The sequence below is a fragment of the Chiloscyllium plagiosum genome, unplaced genomic scaffold, assembly GCF_037043375.1.
Source record: "Chiloscyllium plagiosum isolate Xiang-an unplaced genomic scaffold, Cpla_swu_hap1 HiC_scaffold_11, whole genome shotgun sequence".
Classification (NCBI taxonomy): domain Eukaryota; kingdom Metazoa; phylum Chordata; class Chondrichthyes; order Orectolobiformes; family Hemiscylliidae; genus Chiloscyllium; species Chiloscyllium plagiosum.
Window position 1 is genome coordinate 25,647,042 of NW_028270149.1, and position 19,959 is coordinate 25,667,000.

The window sequence follows — 19,959 nt, forward strand, 5'->3', positions numbered from 1 at the left end:
TAACCGCAGAGGGTTGTTGAGGTTGGATCACTTAGTATATTGAAGGCTAAGATTAACAGATTAAGCAGTAAGAGAATCAAGGGTTATGGGGAATGTGGAGTTAAGGATTATCAGATTAGCCATGATCCCTGAATGGCAGAGCAGATTAATGGGCTACATGGCTGACTTCTGCTCATGGTCTCTCCTGGTTTTTCTCAATCGCCAAGTCAGTGCCCGGCATAGAAGCAATTGGGGCAACCATTCAATGAAAATTCAAGGTCTTAAAATTCGCCACTGCTGCAAAATACAAGTCAACAATTAAGAAACTTGCCTCAGGTAACTCCTGAAAGACCAACAATTTTTAGTTCAACTGTATGGCCTATTCTAGACTTACTTCCTTTTAAACTTAGGAATTGTGTTTAGATTGCTTGATTTTTTTGGGGGGGTTAATATGTAATAAAATTACACATTTTCTCTTTCACCCATGCAATTTGTCTACTTAATTTTGATCTTGTAAATTAGATTTTAATAAAGCAAGAGCCACATGCTAAAAATGGGAAACCTATCACCCCATTTCACCTGGCTGTTATAATATAAACAAGCAAAAGCTCCAGTATTGCAAATAATGCTCACTGATAAACAGGAAAGTTTAATCAATGGAAAAAAACATGATCAGAAAGTCAATAATAAGATTACGCAACACAACCAAAACTCCAATCCACTGCTGCACTCTCCATGAATGTGATTTCAACAGGAATTAGTTTTTTACTAGATTATCTCCTTGCAGTAAATCAAAGATGAAAATTAACCTGGGTGCATTGCTTATACATCACTTAAATAAGAAATTCACTTCAGTCCAGCCTTTTATTTTAAATAAAGGAATGCCATGAGTAAAGAAACTTAACAGTTGGCAAGTGTTATTAAAAACTTTTAGATGGAGAATGAGAAAGTAGAAGAGCAAAACAGGGGCAGCAGCCACGTTTTCTCAGTGTATTGTGACTGTGGTGTTCTAGAGCATTAATATTGATAACAAATATTACATTTAGAATGCTCTCATTATTGACAGGTAGAAATCACTCAGCCTTCTTGCTGGTATCTCTGGCTCATAAAGCATAATAGTCCAGAAGTGGGCAAGTGTTTAATCTATGCCAATGCTGGTCTGAAGTGTCAGAACTGTACAATAATAATTGAATGACAAATTCCACTCATAACCCTTTGCCTCCAAACTAAGTACAACAGATAGTATTCATGGCAGGAGGTAGTGGCAAATGACAAAGAGTTAATTTGAAAGCACAGACTGAACGTTCTGGGTGGAGTGACTGCATTGCCATGAAAAACGTCTGCCTACAGTCATAATACACTGATTAGGCTAAATTGTGAGAGTTCGACACAGGAGAGGGCAGGAAGATCCACTCTCAGAAGCTGTCAACCAATCTAAAAGGTCAGCAGCTCCATTGGTGCTGGGAGTGCCACAAGCTCTCTAGTCAGGCAAGCCCTCGAAAATATAGTATGGATCCGGGAATGCTTCAAGTCCAACACTTTCAGTTGGGAAGGATAAGAAAAGCCATTGGGGAGGGACTATGGGAAGGTGGGTGGGTACACCTTCAGGAATATCCTTCTTGATGTGTCACTCCCTGAAGATAATAACCCTTCTTTCTTCTCCACACTCCATCCATTTTATAAAACTAACAACTGCCTGCTCCTGCACAGCTGCTCCTATGCTAAACAAATCATTGAGTGGGCAGCATACTATCAAGGTCAACTAGGCTTTGAACAAGTTCCACTGAACCTTAATTTATTTTTTAAAAATGTTTGGCATGGTGCCAATTTGGGCATTCACCCATCCTTCACATTGTGGGGGTGAGCTAGTCTCTTGGCTTACCAGTGTGGGTATGTAATATTCAACCTTATGTTGCACTTGAGAGATCCCATTCCACAGAGAACAAAAGACAATATCATTGATTTACCTGTACTTTGTTCAACAATGCATTATGCGGAAGAGTTATTTTATTAAAATTCTTTCATCTGACCACGAGTGTGTAAACCCCCACCCTATCTTTGTAACCCTGCATTTCCCATGGCTAATCCACCTTGCCTGCACATGCCTGGACTGTGGTAAGAAACTAGAGCACCTGAAGGAAACCCATGCAGACACGGGGAGAATGTACAAATGCCACACAGACAGACAGTCGCGTGCGGCTGAAGTTGAACCAGGCGCTGTGAGACAGCAATGCTAACTACTGAACCACCATGCTGCCCTGCACAATGAATCAAATTGTTAACTTGAATTTTATAAATCAAAAAATGGAATTTTAAGACAAGTTTTACATTTGCACAGATAACTTCAGTGGGAGAATTCAAATCTCTACATAGCCACTTGATTAAAGACTAATTTATTATAATGTAACAAATTAAAATTTCTCTTTCGCACTATTACTTCTGAAATAAGATTTGAAGATTAATAAACACCTCCAATTTCTGCTTAATTTCATGGTTTTCAGTCTCAGATCATCTTCCTCCGATTGCAGTGAGACACATTATTCCTTACCACAAAGTTGGAACAATAGGAGATGCCCACTGGATAAATTTTAGTAATTTCATTTTGAAAGGTGTAATAAAAATTGTAAATCAATTCCTCTTTCCTGATCATGGTTAATGCGATATACTTCAATAATGATTATAATAAATTAATTAAATCAAACATATAGATTAAACATTAGCAGCTTTGGCATGCCAGGCCACTTTACACACCAAATTTGATGGCTAGAGTGTTCTAGGAACAGCCTGGAGTGCTCTTTCTTTTCTCTTCATTGGCCAACATTTGGAAAATTTGGAGGAGGCAATGCAAGCCAATTATTTGAATTACTGTTTTAGTCAAACCATATATAGTATGACAAGAAGTAACTGGCAAAGAGAGAAAATTCCACAGGGAGTCTCATCATTCCAAGTATAAAAATGTTGAATGTTGTAACAGACTGCAATTAAATTATGTAGGAGATGGAGGAGTGTCAAAAAATCATTAATAGGTAAATAAATTAGCCAAATTTACTTCTTCCATACAATTGTCTCCACTTATTCCTATGAACACTAAAGACAGAGCACTAAAATCCAACCTTTGTAGTCTCCAATATATGCCTTCCAGTTTCTCCCCTCAAATTTTGCAAGGTTCCAAATCTTGAATAAGTTGGAGAAGTCTATATGCAAAACAAAAGAAGCATCAGCACTTTTCGTACACAGAAAATATTAATCGAAATCTTAAAGCTACTCCAAATGTTTTCAAAGACAATTTACTAAATAGAGATGGAGCTGTGCATTTATTAGGCAGAAAATTAATAAGGTAAAGTTCACTCAAATAAAATTACTGTGGAAATACTTGTCAAATGGAGATTATTAAGACAGTATCTAGTAGCTAATAAGGTGAACAAAAGTATTGCAGCACAACTGAATATTTGAAATCTTGCTGAAGCACACCATTCAAGCTTGTAATTCAGTGTCTTTATGTTTCCAATAACAATTGCATTTTGTCTCTTCCACAGTGAACAATGGACTTAGCAACACCAAGATGTCAACTGATGCCTCAGCACCAGAATTATAAAAATCAAGCATCACAGAAGCACCTTGTTTAAACGAGATGTATTGTGCTAAAGTATGTGCAGAATACAATTCATTTTCTAAAAAGGCCAATACAGAATGACATCACAATGTAGAAAGAGATATAAATAGAAACAGTTACAGAGAACATATAGTTTTGCAATCTTCATAAGCTTTATCCTCTTGGCTGATTATTCTCTTTGAATACAATTTACAATAAAAGTAATCTCGGCAGCTTGGTAGCAAAGCTCACAATAATTTGGATTACATGCTATATAAAAGGAAGCTATTTTGTATGTACAACGTATAATGCAGAGACAACGGCAATGATTTTACAGCCTTAAGTGTCAGTAAACCCAGAAAAGGCAGCAGCCAGTCAAGACGTTTGGGTTAGGCACCAGGTCAAACTTTAACACTATGGCCTGCTTCTTCCAAGCCTACTTTATGACTTTCACGTAAAGAAGCCAGCAGCCAGAAATGTCAAGAATAACTAAAACTTGTCATAGATTGCTCTGTAAAAGATCCCATGCCGCTATTCTGAAGCACGGAGAGTGAGTTATCCCGGCATCCTAGCCGACAAATGTGCCTCAAATCGACCATGGCAAAAACTGATTTTCTGGTTCTTGTTGTTTGAGAGTGCTAGCTCTGCTAATACTGATGACCAAATTTTTTGTGTCAGAGCAGCTACAATGTTTCATAAAGAAAAGTGCCTTCTTGATTTTAAAGTTCTCAAGATGCCTCAAGTCATACAGCATGGAAACACACTCTTCGACCTAACTCATCCACACTGACCAGATATCATAATCTGACCTTGTTCCATTTGCCAGCATTTGGTCCTTATCCCGCTAAACCCTTCCTATTTATATACCCATGCAGCTGTCTTGTAAATATTTAACTGTACCTGCCTTGACGGTCTCTGGCAGCTCATTCCATACAGGCACTGCTCTCACATTAAGCCGAAGCCCTCTGGTTTAGGATTCCCTCACCCTAGGAAAAAGACTTTGGCTATTCACACTATTCATGCCTTCTTTACAATTACCCAGGTCTCCAACGTTCCAGTGAAAATAGCCTCAGCCTATTCAGCCTTTCTATAGCTCAAACCCTCCAACCCTGGCAACTTCATTGTAAATCTTTTCTGTACCCTCTCAAGTTTAACAACATCCATCCTGTAGAAGGGTGACCAGAATTGAACACAGTATTCCAAAAGTGGTCTCACAAAAAATCTATACAGCTGCAACATGACATCCCAACTTCTATACAAAATGTTATGACCAATGAAGGCAAGTGCACCAAATGCCTTCTTCATCACCCTGTCTATCTGTGGCTCAGCTTACAAGGAGCTATGCGCCTGCACTCCTCGGTCTCTGTTCAGCAACACTCCCCAGGGCTCTACCATTAAGCGTATAAGCCTTAGCAAAATGCAGCACCTCACATTTATCTAAATTAAATTCCATCTGCCACTCTTTAGCCCGTTGGCCCATCTGATGAAGGTTCCATTGTACTGAGATAACCCTTCCTCACTGTCCATTACACCACCAATTTTGGTGTCACCTGCAAACTTCCAGCCATATCTCTTATATTCTCATCCAAATCATTTATATAAAATGACAAAAAGCAGCGGACGTACCACCGATCCTTGTGGGCACAGGTCTGCAGTCCGAAAAACAAACCTCCACCACCACGTCTCCTACCTACAAGCCAATTTTATTTTAATTGGCTACCTCCACTGGATTCCATTTGACCAAATCTTACTAAACAGTTCACCATACGGAATCTTGTGGAATGCTTTGCTGAAGTCCATACAGACGATGGCTACTGCTCTGCCGTCAATCTCATTTGTCATCTCTTCAAAAAACTCAAACAAGTTAGTGAGACATGCTTTCCCATACACAAAGCCCTGTAGTTATACGAAGCATTGTATAAATGCAATTTTTAAAAAAATATAATGTTCTGAGAAAGAGTAGGCCATACTGGGAGCCAGAAACAAAGACAGCAAATTGCAGTTAAGGCAAGTACGAATAATACAGCAGCACTGAGTGTCTGTGGCTCTAGTTAATGCATGGCTGAGGGGCTGGTGTATGGGAGAAGGATTAAAATTTTTGGATCATTGGAATCTCTTTTGGAGTAGAAGTGACCTGTACAAGAAGGACGGATTGCACCTAAATTGGAAGGGGACTAATATACTAGCAGGGAAATTTGCTAGAACTGCTGGGGTGGATTTAAACTAGTAAGGTGGGGGGGTGGGACCCAGGGAGATAGTGAGGAAAGAGATCGGTCTGAGACGGGTACAGCTGAGAACAGAAGTGAATCAAACAGTCAGGGCAGGCAGGGACAAGGTAGGATTAATAAATTAAACATCATTTATTTCAATGCAAGGGGCCTAACAGGGAAGGCAGATGAACTCAGGGCATGGTTAGGAACATGGGACTGGGATATCATAGCAATTATGGAAACAAGGCTCAGAGATGGGCACGACTGGCAGCTTAATGTTCCAGGATACAAATGCTACAGGAAGGATAGAAAGGGAGGCAAGAGAGGAGGGGGAGTGGCATTTTTGATAAGGGATAGCATTACAACTGTGCGGAGGGAGGATATTCCTGGAAATACATCCGGAGAAATTATTTGGGTGGAGCTGAGAAATAAAAAAGGGATGATCACCTTTTTGGGATTGTATGATAGACCTCCTAATAGTCAGAGGGAAATTGAGAAACAAACTTGTAAGGAGATCTCAGCTATCTGTAAGAATAATAGGGTAGTTATGGTAAGGGATTTTAACTTTCCAAACATCAACTGGGACTGCCATAGTGTTAAAGGCTTAGATGGAGAGGAATTTCTTAAGTGTGTACAAGACAATTTTCTGATTCAGTATGTGGATGTACCTACTAGAGAAGGTGCAAAACTTGACCTACTCTTGGGAAATAAGGCAGGGCAAGTGACTGAGGTGTCAGTGGGGGAGCACTTTGGGGCCAGCGACCATAATTCTATTTGTTTTAAAATAATGATGGAAAAGGATAGACCAGATCTAAAAGCTGAAGTTCTAAACTGGAGAAAGGCCAATTTTGACGGTATTAGGCAAGAACTTTTGAAATCTGATTGGAGGCAGATGTTTCCAGGTAAACGAACAGCTGGAAAATGGGAAGCCTTCAGAAATGAGATAACAAGAATCCAGGGAAAGTATATTGCTGTCAGGGTGAAAGGAAAGGCTGGTAGGTATAGGGAATGCTGGATGACTAAAGAAATTGAGGGTTTGGTTAAGAAAAAGAAGGAAGCATATGTCAGGTATAGACAGGATAGATCGAATGAATCCTTAGAAGAGTATAAAGGCAGTAGGAGTAGACTTAAGAGGGAAATCAGGAGGGCAAAACAGAGACATGAGATAGATTTAGCAAACACAATTAAGGAGAATCCAAAGTGTTTTTACAAATATATTAAGGACAAAAGGGTAATTAGGGAGAGAATAGGGCCCCTCAAAGATCAGCAAGGCAGCCTGTGTGTGGAGTCACAGAAAATGGGGGAGATACTAAATGAATATTTTGCATCAGTATTTACTGTGCAAAAGGATATGGAAGATATAGACTGTAGGAAAATAGATGGTGACATCTTGCAAAATGTCCAGATTACAGAGGAGGAAGTGCTGGATGTCTTGAAATGGTTAAAGGTGGATAAATCCCCAGGACTTGATCAGGTGTACCCAAGAACTCTGTGGGAAGCTAGAGAAGTGATCGCTGGGCCTCTTGCTGAGATATTTGTATCATCGATAGTCACAGGTGAGGTGCCGGAAGACTGGAGGTTGGCAAACGTGGTGCTACTGTTTAAGAAGGGCAGTAAAGACAAGCCAGGGAACTATAGACCGGTGAGCCTGACCTCGGTGATGGGCAAGTTGTTGGAGGGAATCCAGAGGGACAGGATATACATGTATTTAGAAAGGCAAGGACTGATTTGGGATAGTCAATGTGGCTTTGTGCGTGGGAAATTATATCTCTCAAACTTGATTGAGTTTTTTGAAGTAACAAAGAGGATTGATGAGGGCAGAGCAGTAGATGTCATCAAGTGGACTTCAGTAAGGCGTTCAACAAGGTTCCCCATGGGAGACTGATTAGCAAGGTTAGATCTCATGGAATACAGGGAGAAGTAGCCATTTGGATACAGAACTGGCTCAAAGGTAGAAGACAGAGGGTGGTGGTGGGAGGGTTGTTTTTCAGACTGGAGGCCTATGACCAGTGGAGTGCCACAAGAATCGGTGCTGGGCTCTCTACTTTTTGTCATTTACATAAATGATTTGGATGCGAACATAAGAGGTACAGTTAGTAAGTATGCAGATGACACTAAAATTGGAGGTATAGTGTACAGCGAAGAGGGTTACCTCAGATCACAACAGGATCTGAACCAGATGGGCCAATAGGCTGAGAAGTGGCAGATGGAGTTTAATTCAGATAAATGCGAGGTGCTGCATTTTTGGGAAAGCAAATCTTAGCAGGACTTATACACTTAATGGTAAGGTCCTAAGGAGTGTTGCTGAACAAAGAGACCTTGCAGTGCAGGTTCATAGCTCCTCGAAAGTGGAGTCTCAGGTAAATAGGATAGTGAAGGTGGCGTTTGGTATGCTTTCCTTTACTGGTCAGAGTATTGAGTACAGGAGTTGGGAAGTCATGTTGCGGCTGTACAGGACATTGGTTAGGCTACTGTTGGAATATTGTGTGCATTTCTGGTCTCCTTCCTATCAGAAAGATGTTGTGAAACTTGAAAGGGTTCAGAAAAGATTACAAGGATGTTGCCAGGGTTGGAGGATCTGAGCTACAGGGAGAGGGTGAACAGGCTGGGGCTGTTTTCCCTGGAGCGTTGGAGGCTGAGGGGTGACCTTATAGAGGTTTACAAAATAATGAGGGGCATGGATAGGATAAATAGACAAAGTCTTTTCCCTGGGGTCGGGGAGTCCAGAACTAGAGGGCATAGGTTTCGGGTGAGAGGGGAAAGATATAAAAAAAGAGACCTAAGGGGCAGCATTTTCACGCAGAGGGTGGTACATGTATGGAATGAGCTGTCAGAAGATGTTGTGGAGGCTGGTACAATTGCAACATTTAAGAGGCATTTGGATGGGTATATCAATAGGAAGGGTTTGGAGGGATAAGGGCCTGGTGCTGGCAGGTGGACTAGATTGAGTTAGGATATCTGGTCGACGTGGATGGGTTGGACCGAAGGGTCTGTTTCCATGCTGTACATCTCTATGACTCTATGATGGGATGTTGTAAAACTTCTAGGAAACAGGTGTGTGCGCCACTGAAAGCGCACATGAAGTTGGTTTTAAAAAGCAACCAGAGGACGGCATCTCAGGTATAAGGGAGATTGCTTATTTAAACTTCACTAAGCAATTATAAGACACTTAAAGGGTACACAGGTGCCACCTCATCATGATTAAACGACAAGTAATTTCATCACTGTGGGTAGTTTACATATACTAGTCATTTGTTCAAAGTTTGGGAGAAGATTTGTAACTCGGGTGCTCATTGTTGTGGTTCTGTTTGCTCAGCTGGGAATTTGTGTTGCAGACATTTCGTCCCCTGTCTAGGAGACATCCTCAGTGCTTCGGAGCCTCCTGTGAAGCACTTCTGTGATGTTTCCTCCGGCATTTATAGTGATTTGTATCTGCTGCTTCCAGTTCTTAGTTCCCGCTGTCCGCTGCAGTGGCCAGTATATTGGGTCCAGGTCGATGTGCTTATTGATTGAATCTGTGGATGAGTGCCATGCCTCTAGGATTTCACGAAACGACATGACTAGCTATCCTTAGTAGCCACACACTCAGATGACAAGCAACATGAGTTCGACTGGGACAACACTACTATTATAGGACAAGCCAAACAGAGAACAGCCAGGGAATTCCTAGAGGCATGGCATTCATCCACAGATTCAATCAATAAGCACATCGACCTGGACCCAATACACCAGCCACTGCAGCAGACAGCTGGAACTGACAACCGGAAGCGGCAGATACAAATCACTATAAATGCCGGAGGAAACATCACAGAAGCGCTTCACAGGAGGCTCCCAAGCACTGAGGATGTCACCTAGACAGGGGACAAAACGTCTGCAACACAAATTCCCAGCTCGGCGAACAGAACCACAACTAGTCATTTGTATTTATTCATTCAGGGAAATAGGGTATGGCTGACATTTATTCCCTATCTCTAATTGGGCTTTCACATTGCCTTCTTTAAGGCAGTCCATTTGGTGTAGATACACCCACCATGCTGTTAGGAAGGAATTCCAGGATTTTAATCCAACAAAAGTGATGGAATGTTGGAACATTTACAAATCAGGATGGCTACTGGCTTGGAGGAGAACTTGCAGGTGATATTGTTCCCATCTATCTTCTGTCTTCACAGTTTGTAGTTGTGGAAAGAGCCTTGGTGGATTTCTGAAGTACATTTTATAGATGGTACATGGTACTGCTAAATGGAGAGTGTGAATGTTTGTAATGTGGTGCCAGTCAAGCTGGCTGCTTTGCCTTGATTGATGTCAAGTTGAGGGCATTCATTTAGAAAAGTGGGGAGTACTCCATCATACTCCTGACTTTCTATCTGTAGATGGCACATAGGCTTTTGGGAGTGAGGAGGTGACCTCCAGACTGCAGGATTCCTAACCTCAGAAGGTCTCTTGTGACTGTAGTATTTAAATGGCTGTTCTAGTTTGATTACTGGGCATTGGTAACACCAAAGATATTGACAAAGATGATTGCTGTCAGAAAGCCAAATGTGCAAAATGACATTATTGTAATCTCACTGATAGTAATACCAGACAAATCAGATCCCAGAATGAGACCTGCCTTGATGAGTCACATTTAATATTAGAAATTGGTTATTGTGAAAGTTCGTCACAGAAACATTCACACTTAGCTGCTTTAACAACAGAACATATGTTTATTGCACAAAAGATATAAACAAACAAAGCTATGTTATGAAGATCTTAATGTCACAATCCACTTGGGAAAACACACTGATAATTGAGCCCCACTAGTGCTGCAACATCACAGACTCAAAGTCCCCAATTTTCCTGTCTGATGAACTAAGATTATCAAAACACTAAACAGGTTTCAGTTTTTGACATAACAAAAAAAATTATAAATAAATTAGTTTTAATCACAGGAAAATAAAACACGAATTGAGGGAGGGGGGAGGGAGGGAGTTGTCTTTTTAAGTGTTTGGAGATTGTTGTTGCAGTTCTGTTCACCAAAGGCTGATTTGTTTAGATTTGAAAAACCACTATTTGTGTGGGTCAGGTGTTCTCAACATGACAATTCTGGAAACAACAAATGCTGGAGATCACAGTGGGTCGGGCAGTATCCATGACGAGAGAGCAAACTAACATTTTGAGTTTAGATGACTCTTCATCAGAGCTGAAGAGGAGTCATCTCGCCTCAGAACATTAGCTGGCTCTCTGTTGTTTGACTGTGATCTCCAGCATTTACTGTTTTCAGTACAGATTCGAGCATCTGCAATAATTTGTTCCTACATGATAACAATCCTGTTCACTTGCCCAGCAGCCAGTCAACAGCCTGTCTCTAGGTAAAGTTGCCCTGTACACACCCATAGTGCTGATGATTGCAGCAATCCTTCCCCATTGCTTGAACATAGCAACAGTGTAAATGCAGCTCACAATGTGTTCCAGTAACATGTTAAAACTGTAACATCTCCTCCCACAGTTTACTTGGTGTAAAGCAGCATCTTTTTTCCTATTTTGGTCTACAAATCAAAAACAGAGAAAGATGAAAAAGATTCAGTCTTTTCAATGCAAACATCAAAACAAAGTTTCACCACATTTCCCAACACGATCTGATACAGGGACTCAATCCCAGAGTTAAATATTTCTTTATCTCAGTATTTAAGTTTTCATGTCACTGATTCTTTCCAAGTCCTTTTCTGTGGACAAGAGACAATGTGAGATTCTTTTTGGAGTCTGCAACCTTGGACCTTTCACAATTCTAACAGCCTGAAGTTTCTCAATGCAAACAATTTGAAGACTTCTACACGTTCATTCAACCTGCAAATTCCATAGAGTAGAAAAAAAACTTCAGTTGAGGTGACTGGGTCCCTTGATTGAACTCTGCTTTTCTTCTAAGAGAAAAACTGTTCACTTTAGAACTGAACAGATCTCCTCAGACATAACTTCAACCATTTTGCTCTGAAATCAGGCAGCACAGTGGCTCAGTGGTTAGCACTGCTGCCTCACAGCGCCAGGGACCCAGGTTTGAATCCCGCCTTGGGCAATTGTCTGTTTGGAGTTTGCACATTCTCCCAGTGTCTGCTCCGGTTTGCTCCCACAATCCAAGGATGTGCAGGTCAGGTGAACTGGCTTTACTAAATTGCACATAATGTTAGGTGCATTAGTCAGGGGGAATGGGTCTGGGTGGGTTACTCTTCGGAGGGTCGGTGTGGACTTGTTGGGCCGAAGGGCCTGCTTCCATACTGTAAGAAATCTAGTCTAGTCTAATCTAAATTAATTGCCTTAATATGTCTTCTCTGCCTGTCAGAAACAATTGCATAAACATTTATACAAATGGAGCTCCAATGACATCACTCCTATCACGATGATATTGATGGTCATACGTTTGTAATATCTTTTATTATTTTGCTGCGGAAAGGTGATAACGCTTAAGACTACAGAATCTGACTGATAAGTAAAGCACAGAATGCAAAGGCTAATTTCAAAGGGCATTCAGGCCTTGGGTGGAAATCCTGACTTGGCATGCTTCTCACTCCAAAGGTTTCATATACAAATTCCAATTTTTTTCTGGTTCGTGTGGCATTTATATCTACAAATGTCCATTTGCCTTCCATCAGAAATCTGCATTAGACAGAATCTATGTCTAGGGTTTCATCATTTTAATAACATTTTAGACATTACTGTTTACCACAGATTGTGTCAATGTTTGAGACACTTTCTCCAGCATTTATTGCTGATAGTGTTTTCTAATGGTACATTTAGTAAAGGGATTATACCAGCAGAACTACACTATTTAAAAGTACAACATAGGGTTTGTTTCTACATTTTCAATAAAGCTTAAATACTTCTAATAGTTAATTATAAAGGACTCCCACCTGAGTCAGAGGTTTGAGAGCTTACATTCTACTTCAGGCTTTTGGAACAAAACAGGTCATTTTCAGATGTCAAACCAAGGTTCTATGTGCCATGTAGATGTAAAAAATCCCATGGCATTGTTTCAAATAACAGCAGGGATGTTAATATGTCCAAGCCAATGTTTATCATTAAAATCAACATAAAATATAAAGTTAGCTAGTTGTTACTTTGTGGGAATTTGCTGTGGGCAATTTGGCCGATGTATATCTTCATAATAACAGTGATTACTCCTAACATACTTCATCAGTTGTAAAGTGCTCGGAGACATCAAATTGTCAGAAAAGGTGCTACAGAAATGCAAGTCTTTCCTTAACAGAACGAATTCTCATCAAGAACCTGTCATAATGGAACATGAAATTTAATGAAGAAGAATGTACAATATCTTCAATTAAATATAACTTGAGTTTAAAGTTCAGAGTCCTGGCGCGCCAAAATTGCATTAGTAAGTATATCCAGTAAGCAAACACCATAATTAGAGTTTCAGCTTATAGAGATCTATGCCAAAGAAATTCTTGAAAGTTCACTCTTCAAGCTTACATTATAAATGCTATTGCCTACCAGTACGCAAAGCAAGAACCATAAAGATGATAAGATGTAGGAGCAGCAGTAGACCAGAATCTGTTAGGGTCCCTTCTTGGGATTCTTACACACTTGATGCAACTGTAATACACAAATCTCTGTGAACAGCCATGATTTATTTCAGCAAGTACAAGCTTTTGGAGGATCATGTAATACTCTTCATGATGTTTGCTGAGTGTGTCAAGCGAAGCTCCCTGAACAAGGGAGCCATCCTCCCTTTATACAGAGTTTTACATCAATCAGTTGTGCAAGCAAGACACAACCCCCGAGCACTCCCTCAGTCACATGCCACCCAAAAACAATGTAAAGTGATTAGACTATTCCTCAAAACACAGAGAGAGAGCGAGAGAGACTAGACTACTCCTCAAAACAGAGAGAGAGACTTGGCTACTCCTCAAAACACAGAGAGAGAACAGAGAGAAAGAACAGAGAGAGAGAAGGAGAGAACAGAGAGAGAGAGAGAGAGAGACAGAGAGAGAGACAAGGCTACTCCTCAAAAGAGAGAGAGAGAGAGAGAGAGAGAGAGAGAGGGAGGGGAGAGGGACTGACTAGGCTATTCCTCAAAACAGAGAGGGGGGAAGACAGAGAGGGGGGGGGAAACAGAGAGAGAGAGAGAGGGGGGGGGAAACAGAGAGAGAGAGAGAGAGGGGGGGGGAAACAGAGAGAGAGAGAGAGAGGGGGGGGGAAACAGAGAGAGAGAGAGAGGGGGGGGAAACAGAGAGAGAGAGAGAGGGGGGGGGAAACAGAGAGAGAGAGAGAGAGGGGGGGGGAAACAGAGAGAGAGAGAGAGAGGGGGGGGGAAACAGAGAGAGAGAGAGAGAGGGGGGGGGAAACAGAGAGAGAGAGAGAGAGGGGGGGGGAAACAGAGAGAGAGAGGGGGGGGGAAGAGCGAGAGAGGGGGGGGAAGAGCGAGAGAGGGGGGGCAGAGCGAGAGAGGGGGGGCAGAGCGAGAGAGGGGGGGCAGAGCGAGAGAGGGGGGGCAGAGCGAGAGAGGGGGGGCAGAGCGAGAGAGGGGGGGCAGAGCGAGAGAGGGGGGGCAGAGCGAGAGAGGGGGGCAGAGCGAGAGAGGGGGGGCAGAGCGAGAGAGGGGGGGCAGAGCGAGAGAGGGGGGGCAGAGCGAGAGAGGGGGGGCAGAGCGAGAGAGGGGGGGCAGAGCGAGAGAGGGGGGGCAGAGCGAGAGAGGGGGGGGCAGAGCGAGAGAGGGGGGGCAGAGCGAGAGAGGGGGGGCAGAGCGAGAGAGGGGGGGCAGAGCGAGAGAGGGGGGGCAGAGCGAGAGAGGGGGGGCAGAGCGAGAGAGGGGGGGCAGAGCGAGAGAGGGGGGGCAGAGCGAGAGAGGGGGGGCAGAGCGAGAGAGGGGGGGCAGAGCGAGAGAGGGGGGGCAGAGCGAGAGAGGGGGGGCAGAGCGAGAGAGGGGGGGCAGAGCGAGAGAGGGGGGGCAGAGCGAGAGAGGGGGGGCAGAGCGAGAGAGGGGGGGCAGAGCGAGAGAGGTGGGGCAGAGCGAGAGAGGTGGGGCAGAGCGAGAGAGGGGGGGCAGAGCGAGAGAGGGGGGGCAGAGCGAGAGAGGGGGGGCAGAGCGAGAGAGGGGGGGCAGAGCGAGAGAGGGGGGGCAGAGCGAGAGAGGGGGGGCAGAGCGAGAGGGGGGGGCAGAGCGAGAGGGGGGGGCAGAGCGAGAGGGGGGGGCAGAGCGAGAGGGGGGGGGCAGAGCGAGAGGGGGGGGGCAGAGCGAGAGGGGGGGGCAGAGCGAGAGGGGGGAGGCAGAGCGAGAGGGGGGGGCAGAGCGAGAGGGGGGGGAAGAGCGAGAGAGGGGGGGGAAGAGCGAGAGAGGGGGGGGAAGAGCGAGAGAGGGGGGGGAAGAGCGAGAGAGGGGGGGAAGAGCGAGAGAGGGGGGGAAGAGCGAGAGAGGGGGGGAAGAGCGAGAGAGGGGGGGAAGAGCGAGAGAGGGGGGGAAGAGCGAGAGAGGGGGGGAAGAGCGAGAGAGGGGGGGAAGAGCGAGAGAGGGGGGGAAGAGCGAGAGAGGGGGGGAAGAGCGAGAGAGGGGGGGAAGAGCGAGAGAGGGGGGGAAGAGCGAGAGAGGGGGGGAAGAGCGAGAGAGGGGGGGAAGAGCGAGAGAGGGGGGGAAGAGCGAGAGAGGGGGGGAAGAGCGAGAGAGGGGGGGAAGAGCGAGAGAGGGGGGGAAGAGCGAGAGAGGGGGGGAAGAGCGAGAGAGGGGGGGAAGAGCGAGAGAGGGGGGGAAGAGCGAGAGAGGGGGGGAAGAGCGAGAGAGGGGGGGAAGAGCGAGAGAGGGGGGGAAGAGCGAGAGAGGGGGGGAAGAGCGAGAGAGGGGGGGAAGAGCGAGAGAGGGGGGGAAGAGCGAGAGAGGGGGGGAAGAGCGAGAGAGGGGGGGAAGAGCGAGAGAGGGGGGGAAGAGCGAGAGAGGGGGGGAAGAGCGAGAGAGGGGGGGAAGAGCGAGAGAGGGGGGGAAGAGCGAGAGAGGGGGGGAAGAGCGAGAGAGGGGGAGAGCGAGAGAGGGGGGAAGAGCGAGAGAGGGGGGGAAGAGCGAGAGAGGGGGGGAAGAGCGAGAGAGGGGGGGAAGAGCGAGAGAGGGGGGGAAGAGCGAGAGAGGGGGGGAAGAGCGAGAGAGGGGGGGAAGAGCGAGAGAGGGGGGGAAGAGCGAGAGAGGGGGGGAAGAGCGAGAGAGGGGGGGAAGAGCGAGAGAGGGGGGGAAGAGCGAGAGAGGGGGGGAGAGCGAGAGAGGGGGGGAAGAGCGAGAGAGGGGGGGAAGAGCGAGAGAGGGGGGGAAGAGCGAGAGAGGGGGGGAAGAGCGAGAGAGGGGGGGAAGAGCGAGAGAGGGGGGGAAGAGCGAGAGAGGGGGGGAAGAGCGAGAGAGGGGGGGGGAAGAGCGAGAGAGGGGGGGAAGAGCGAGAGAGGGGGGGAAGAGCGAGAGAGGGGGGGAAGAGCGAGAGAGGGGGGGAAGAGCGAGAGAGGGGGGGAAGAGCGAGAGAGGGGGGGAAGAGCGAGAGAGGGGGGGAAGAGCGAGAGAGGGGGGGGAAGAGCGAGAGAGGGGGGGAAGAGCGAGAGAGGGGGGGAAGAGCGAGAGAGGGGGGGAAGAGCGAGAGAGGGGGGGAAGAGCGAGAGAGGGGGGGAAGAGCGAGAGAGGGGGGGAAGAGCGAGAGAGGGGGGGAAGAGCGAGAGAGGGGGGGAAGAGCGAGAGAGGGGGGGAAGAGCGAGAGAGGGGGGGAAGAGCGAGAGGGGGGGAAGAGCGAGAGAGGGGGGGAAGAGCGAGAGAGGGGGGGAAGAGCGAGAGAGGGGGGGAAGAGCGAGAGAGGGGGGGAAGAGCGAGAGAGGGGGGGAAGAGCGAGAGAGGGGGGGAAGAGCGAGAGAGGGGGGGAAGAGCGAGAGAGGGGGGGAAGAGCGAGAGAGGGGGGGAAGAGCGAGAGAGGGGGGGAAGAGCGAGAGAGGGGGGGAAGAGCGAGAGAGGGGGGGAAGAGCGAGAGAGGGGGGGAAGAGCGAGAGAGGGGGGGAAGAGCGAGAGAGGGGGGGAAGAGCGAGAGAGGGGGGGAAGAGCGAGAGAGGGGGGGAAGAGCGAGAGAGGGGGGGAAGAGCGAGAGAGGGGGGGAAGAGCGAGAGAGGGGGGGAAGAGCGAGAGAGGGGGGGAAGAGCGAGAGAGGGGGGGAAGAGCGAGAGAGGGGGGGAAGAGCGAGAGAGGGGGGGAAGAGCGAGAGAGGGGGGGAAGAGCGAGAGAGGGGGGGAAGAGCGAGAGAGGGGGGGAAGAGCGAGAGAGGGGGGGAAGAGCGAGAGAGGGGGGGAAGAGCGAGAGAGGGGGGGAAGAGCGAGAGAGGGGGGGAAGAGCGAGAGAGGGGGGGAAGAGCGAGAGAGGGGGGGAAGAGCGAGAGAGGGGGGGAAGAGCGAGAGAGGGGGGGAAGAGCGAGAGAGGGGGGGAAGAGCGAGAGAGGGGGGGAAGAGCGAGAGAGGGGGGGAAGAGCGAGAGAGGGGGGGAAGAGCGAGAGAGGGGGGGAAGAGCGAGAGAGGGGGGGAAGAGCGAGAGAGGGGGGGGAAGAGCGAGAGAGGGGGGGAAGAGCGAGAGAGGGGGGGAAGAGCGAGAGAGGGGGGGAAGAGCGAGAGAGGGGGGGAAGAGCGAGAGAGGGGGGGAAGAGCGAGAGAGGGGGGGAAGAGCGAGAGAGGGGGGGAAGAGCGAGAGAGGGGGGGAAGAGCGAGAGAGGGGGGGAAGAGCGAGAGAGGGGGGGAAGAGCGAGAGAGGGGGGGAAGAGCGAGAGAGGGGGGGAAGAGCGAGAGAGGGGGGGAAGAGCGAGAGAGGGGGGAAAGCGCGAGAGAGGGGGGAAAGCGCGAGAGAGGGGGGGAAGAGCGAGAGAGGGGGGGGAAGAGCGAGAGAGGGGGGGGAAGAGCGAGAGAGGGGGGGGAAGAGCGAGAGAGGGGGGGAAGAGCGAGAGAGAGGGGGAAGAGCGAGAGAGAGGGGGAAGAGAGAGAGAGAGGGGGAGAAGAGAGAGGCGGGGGAGAAGAGAGAGGCGGGGGAGAAGAGAGAGGGGGGGAGAAGAGAGAGGGGGGGAGAGAGAGAGAGGGGGGGAAGAGAGAGAGAGGGGGGAAGAGCGAGAGAGGGGGGGAAGAGCGAGAGAGGGGGGGGAAGAGCGAGAGAGGGGGGGAAGAGCGAGAGAGGGGGGGAAGAGCGAGAGAGGGGGGAAAGCGCGAGAGAGGGGGGAAGAGCGAGAGAGGGGGGAAGAGCGAGAGAGGGGGGAAGAGCGAGAGAGGGGGGGGAAGAGCGAGAGAGGGGGGGGAAGAGCGAGAGAGGGGGGGAAGAGCGAGAGAGAGGGGGAAGAGCGAGAGAGAGGGGGAAGAGAGAGAGAGAGGGGGAGAAGAGAGAGGCGGGGGAGAAGAGAGAGGGGGGGAGAAGAGAGAGGGGGGGAGAAGAGAGAGGGGGGGAGAAGAGAGAGGGGGGGAGAAGAGAGAGGGGGGGAGAAGCGAGAGAGGGGGGAGAAGAGAGAGGGGGGGAGAGAGAGAGAGGGGGGAGAAGAGAGAGGGGGGGAGAAGAGAGAGGGGGGAGAAGAGAGAGGGGGGGAGAAGAGAGAGGGGGGGAGAAGAGAGAGGGGGGGAGAAGAGAGAGGGGGGGAGAAGAGAGAGGGGGGGAGAAGAGAGAGGGGGGGAGAAGAGAGAGGGGGGGAGAAGAGAGAGGGGGGGAGAAGAGAGAGGGGGGAGAAGAGAGAGGGGGGAGAAGAGAGAGGGGGGAGAAGAGAGAGGGGGGGAGAAGAGAGAGGGGGGGAGAAGAGAGAGGGGGGGAGAAGAGAGAGGGGGGGAGAAGAGAGAGGGGGGGAGAAGAGAGAGGGGGGAGAAGAGAGAGGGGGGGAGAAGAGAGAGGGGGGGAGAGAGAGAGGGGGGGAGAAGAGAGAGGGGGGGAGAAGAGAGAGGGGGGAGAAGAGAGAGGGGGGAGAAGAGAGAGGGGGGGGAGAGAGAGAGAGGGGGGGAGAAGAGAGGGGGGGGAGAAGAGAGGGGGGGAGAGAGGGGGGGAAGAGAGAGGGGGGGGAAGAGAGAGGGGGGGAGAGAGAGGGGGGGAAGAGAGAGGGGGGGAAGAGAGAGGGGGGGGAAGAGAGAGGGGGGGAAGAGAGAGGGGGGGAAGAGGAGAGAGGGGGGAAGAGAGAGGGGGGAGAGAGAGAGGGGGGGAGAGAGAGGGGGTGGTGTGGTGTGTGGGGGTTGAGTGGGGGGAAGAGAGTGGGGGTGTGTGAGGGGGGAGTGTGTGGGGTTGTGTGTGGGGTTGTGTGGGGGTTGTGTGGGGGGTTTGGTGTGGGGGGGTTGTGTGTGGGGGTTGTGTGGGGGGTTGTGTGTGGGGGGGTTGTGTGTGGGGGTTGTGTTGGGGGTTTGTGTGGGGTTGTGTGGGGTTGTGTGTGGGGTTGTGTTGGGGTTGTTGGTGTGGGGGTTGTTGTGGGGTTGTGTGTGGGGTTTGTGTGTGGGGGTTGTGTGTGGGGGGTTGTGTGTGGGGGGTTTGTGTTGTGTGGGGTTGTGGGTTGTTGTGGGGGTTGTGTGTGGGGGGTTGTGTTGGGGGTTGTTGTGGGGGGTTGTGTGGGGGGTTGTGTGTGGGGGTTTGTGTGGGGGTTGTGTTGGGGTTGTGTGTGGGGGGTTGTTGTGGGGTTTTGTTGGGGGTTGTTGTGGGGTTGTGTGGGGGTTGTTGTGGGGGTTGTGTTGGGGTTTGTGTGTTGGGGTTGTGTGGGTGGGTTTGTGGGTTTGTGTGGGGTTGTTGTGGGGTTTGTTGGTGTGTGTTGTGTTGAGTTTGTGGGGTTGGTTGTTGTGGTGGGGAAGAGAGAGGGGGAAAGAGAGAGGGGGAAAGAGAGAGGAGGGAAAAGAGAGAGGGGAAAAAAGAGAGAGGGAAAAAGAGAGAGGAGGAGGAAAAAGAGAGAGGAAAAAGAGAGAGGAAAAAGAGAGAGGGAAAAAGAGAGAGGGAAAGAGAGAGAGGAAAAAGAGAGAGGGAAAAGAGAGAGGGAAAAAGAGAGAGGAAAAAGAGAGAGGAAGAAGAGAGAGGGAAAAAGAGAGAGGGGGAAAGAGAGAGGGAAGAAAGAGAGAGGGAAGAAGAGAGATAGAGGAGAGGAAAGAGAGAGGGAGAGAGAGGAGAGAGAGGAGGGGGGAAAGAGAGAGGAGGGAAAAAGAGATAGGAGGGAAAGAAGAGAGAGGGAGAAGAGAGAGGGGAGAGAGGGAAAA

The 19,959-nt window shown here is 48.4% G+C and overlaps 1 protein-coding gene across 3 annotated transcripts in view; it reads right to left on the bottom strand.

Moving 5' to 3' along the window:
• The window catches only part of abcb7 (ATP binding cassette subfamily B member 7), a 100,700-nt gene that overhangs the window by 60,134 nt on the left and 20,607 nt on the right, over positions 1-19,959 (bottom strand). For all 3 annotated transcript variants that reach the window (XM_043704996.2, XM_043704997.2, XM_043704995.2), the window contains exon 2: positions 3,093-3,173. In XM_043704996.2, the coding sequence (XP_043560931.1) occupies positions 3,093-3,173 (81 nt within the window). The remainder of the gene's footprint in view (positions 1-3,092; positions 3,174-19,959) is intronic.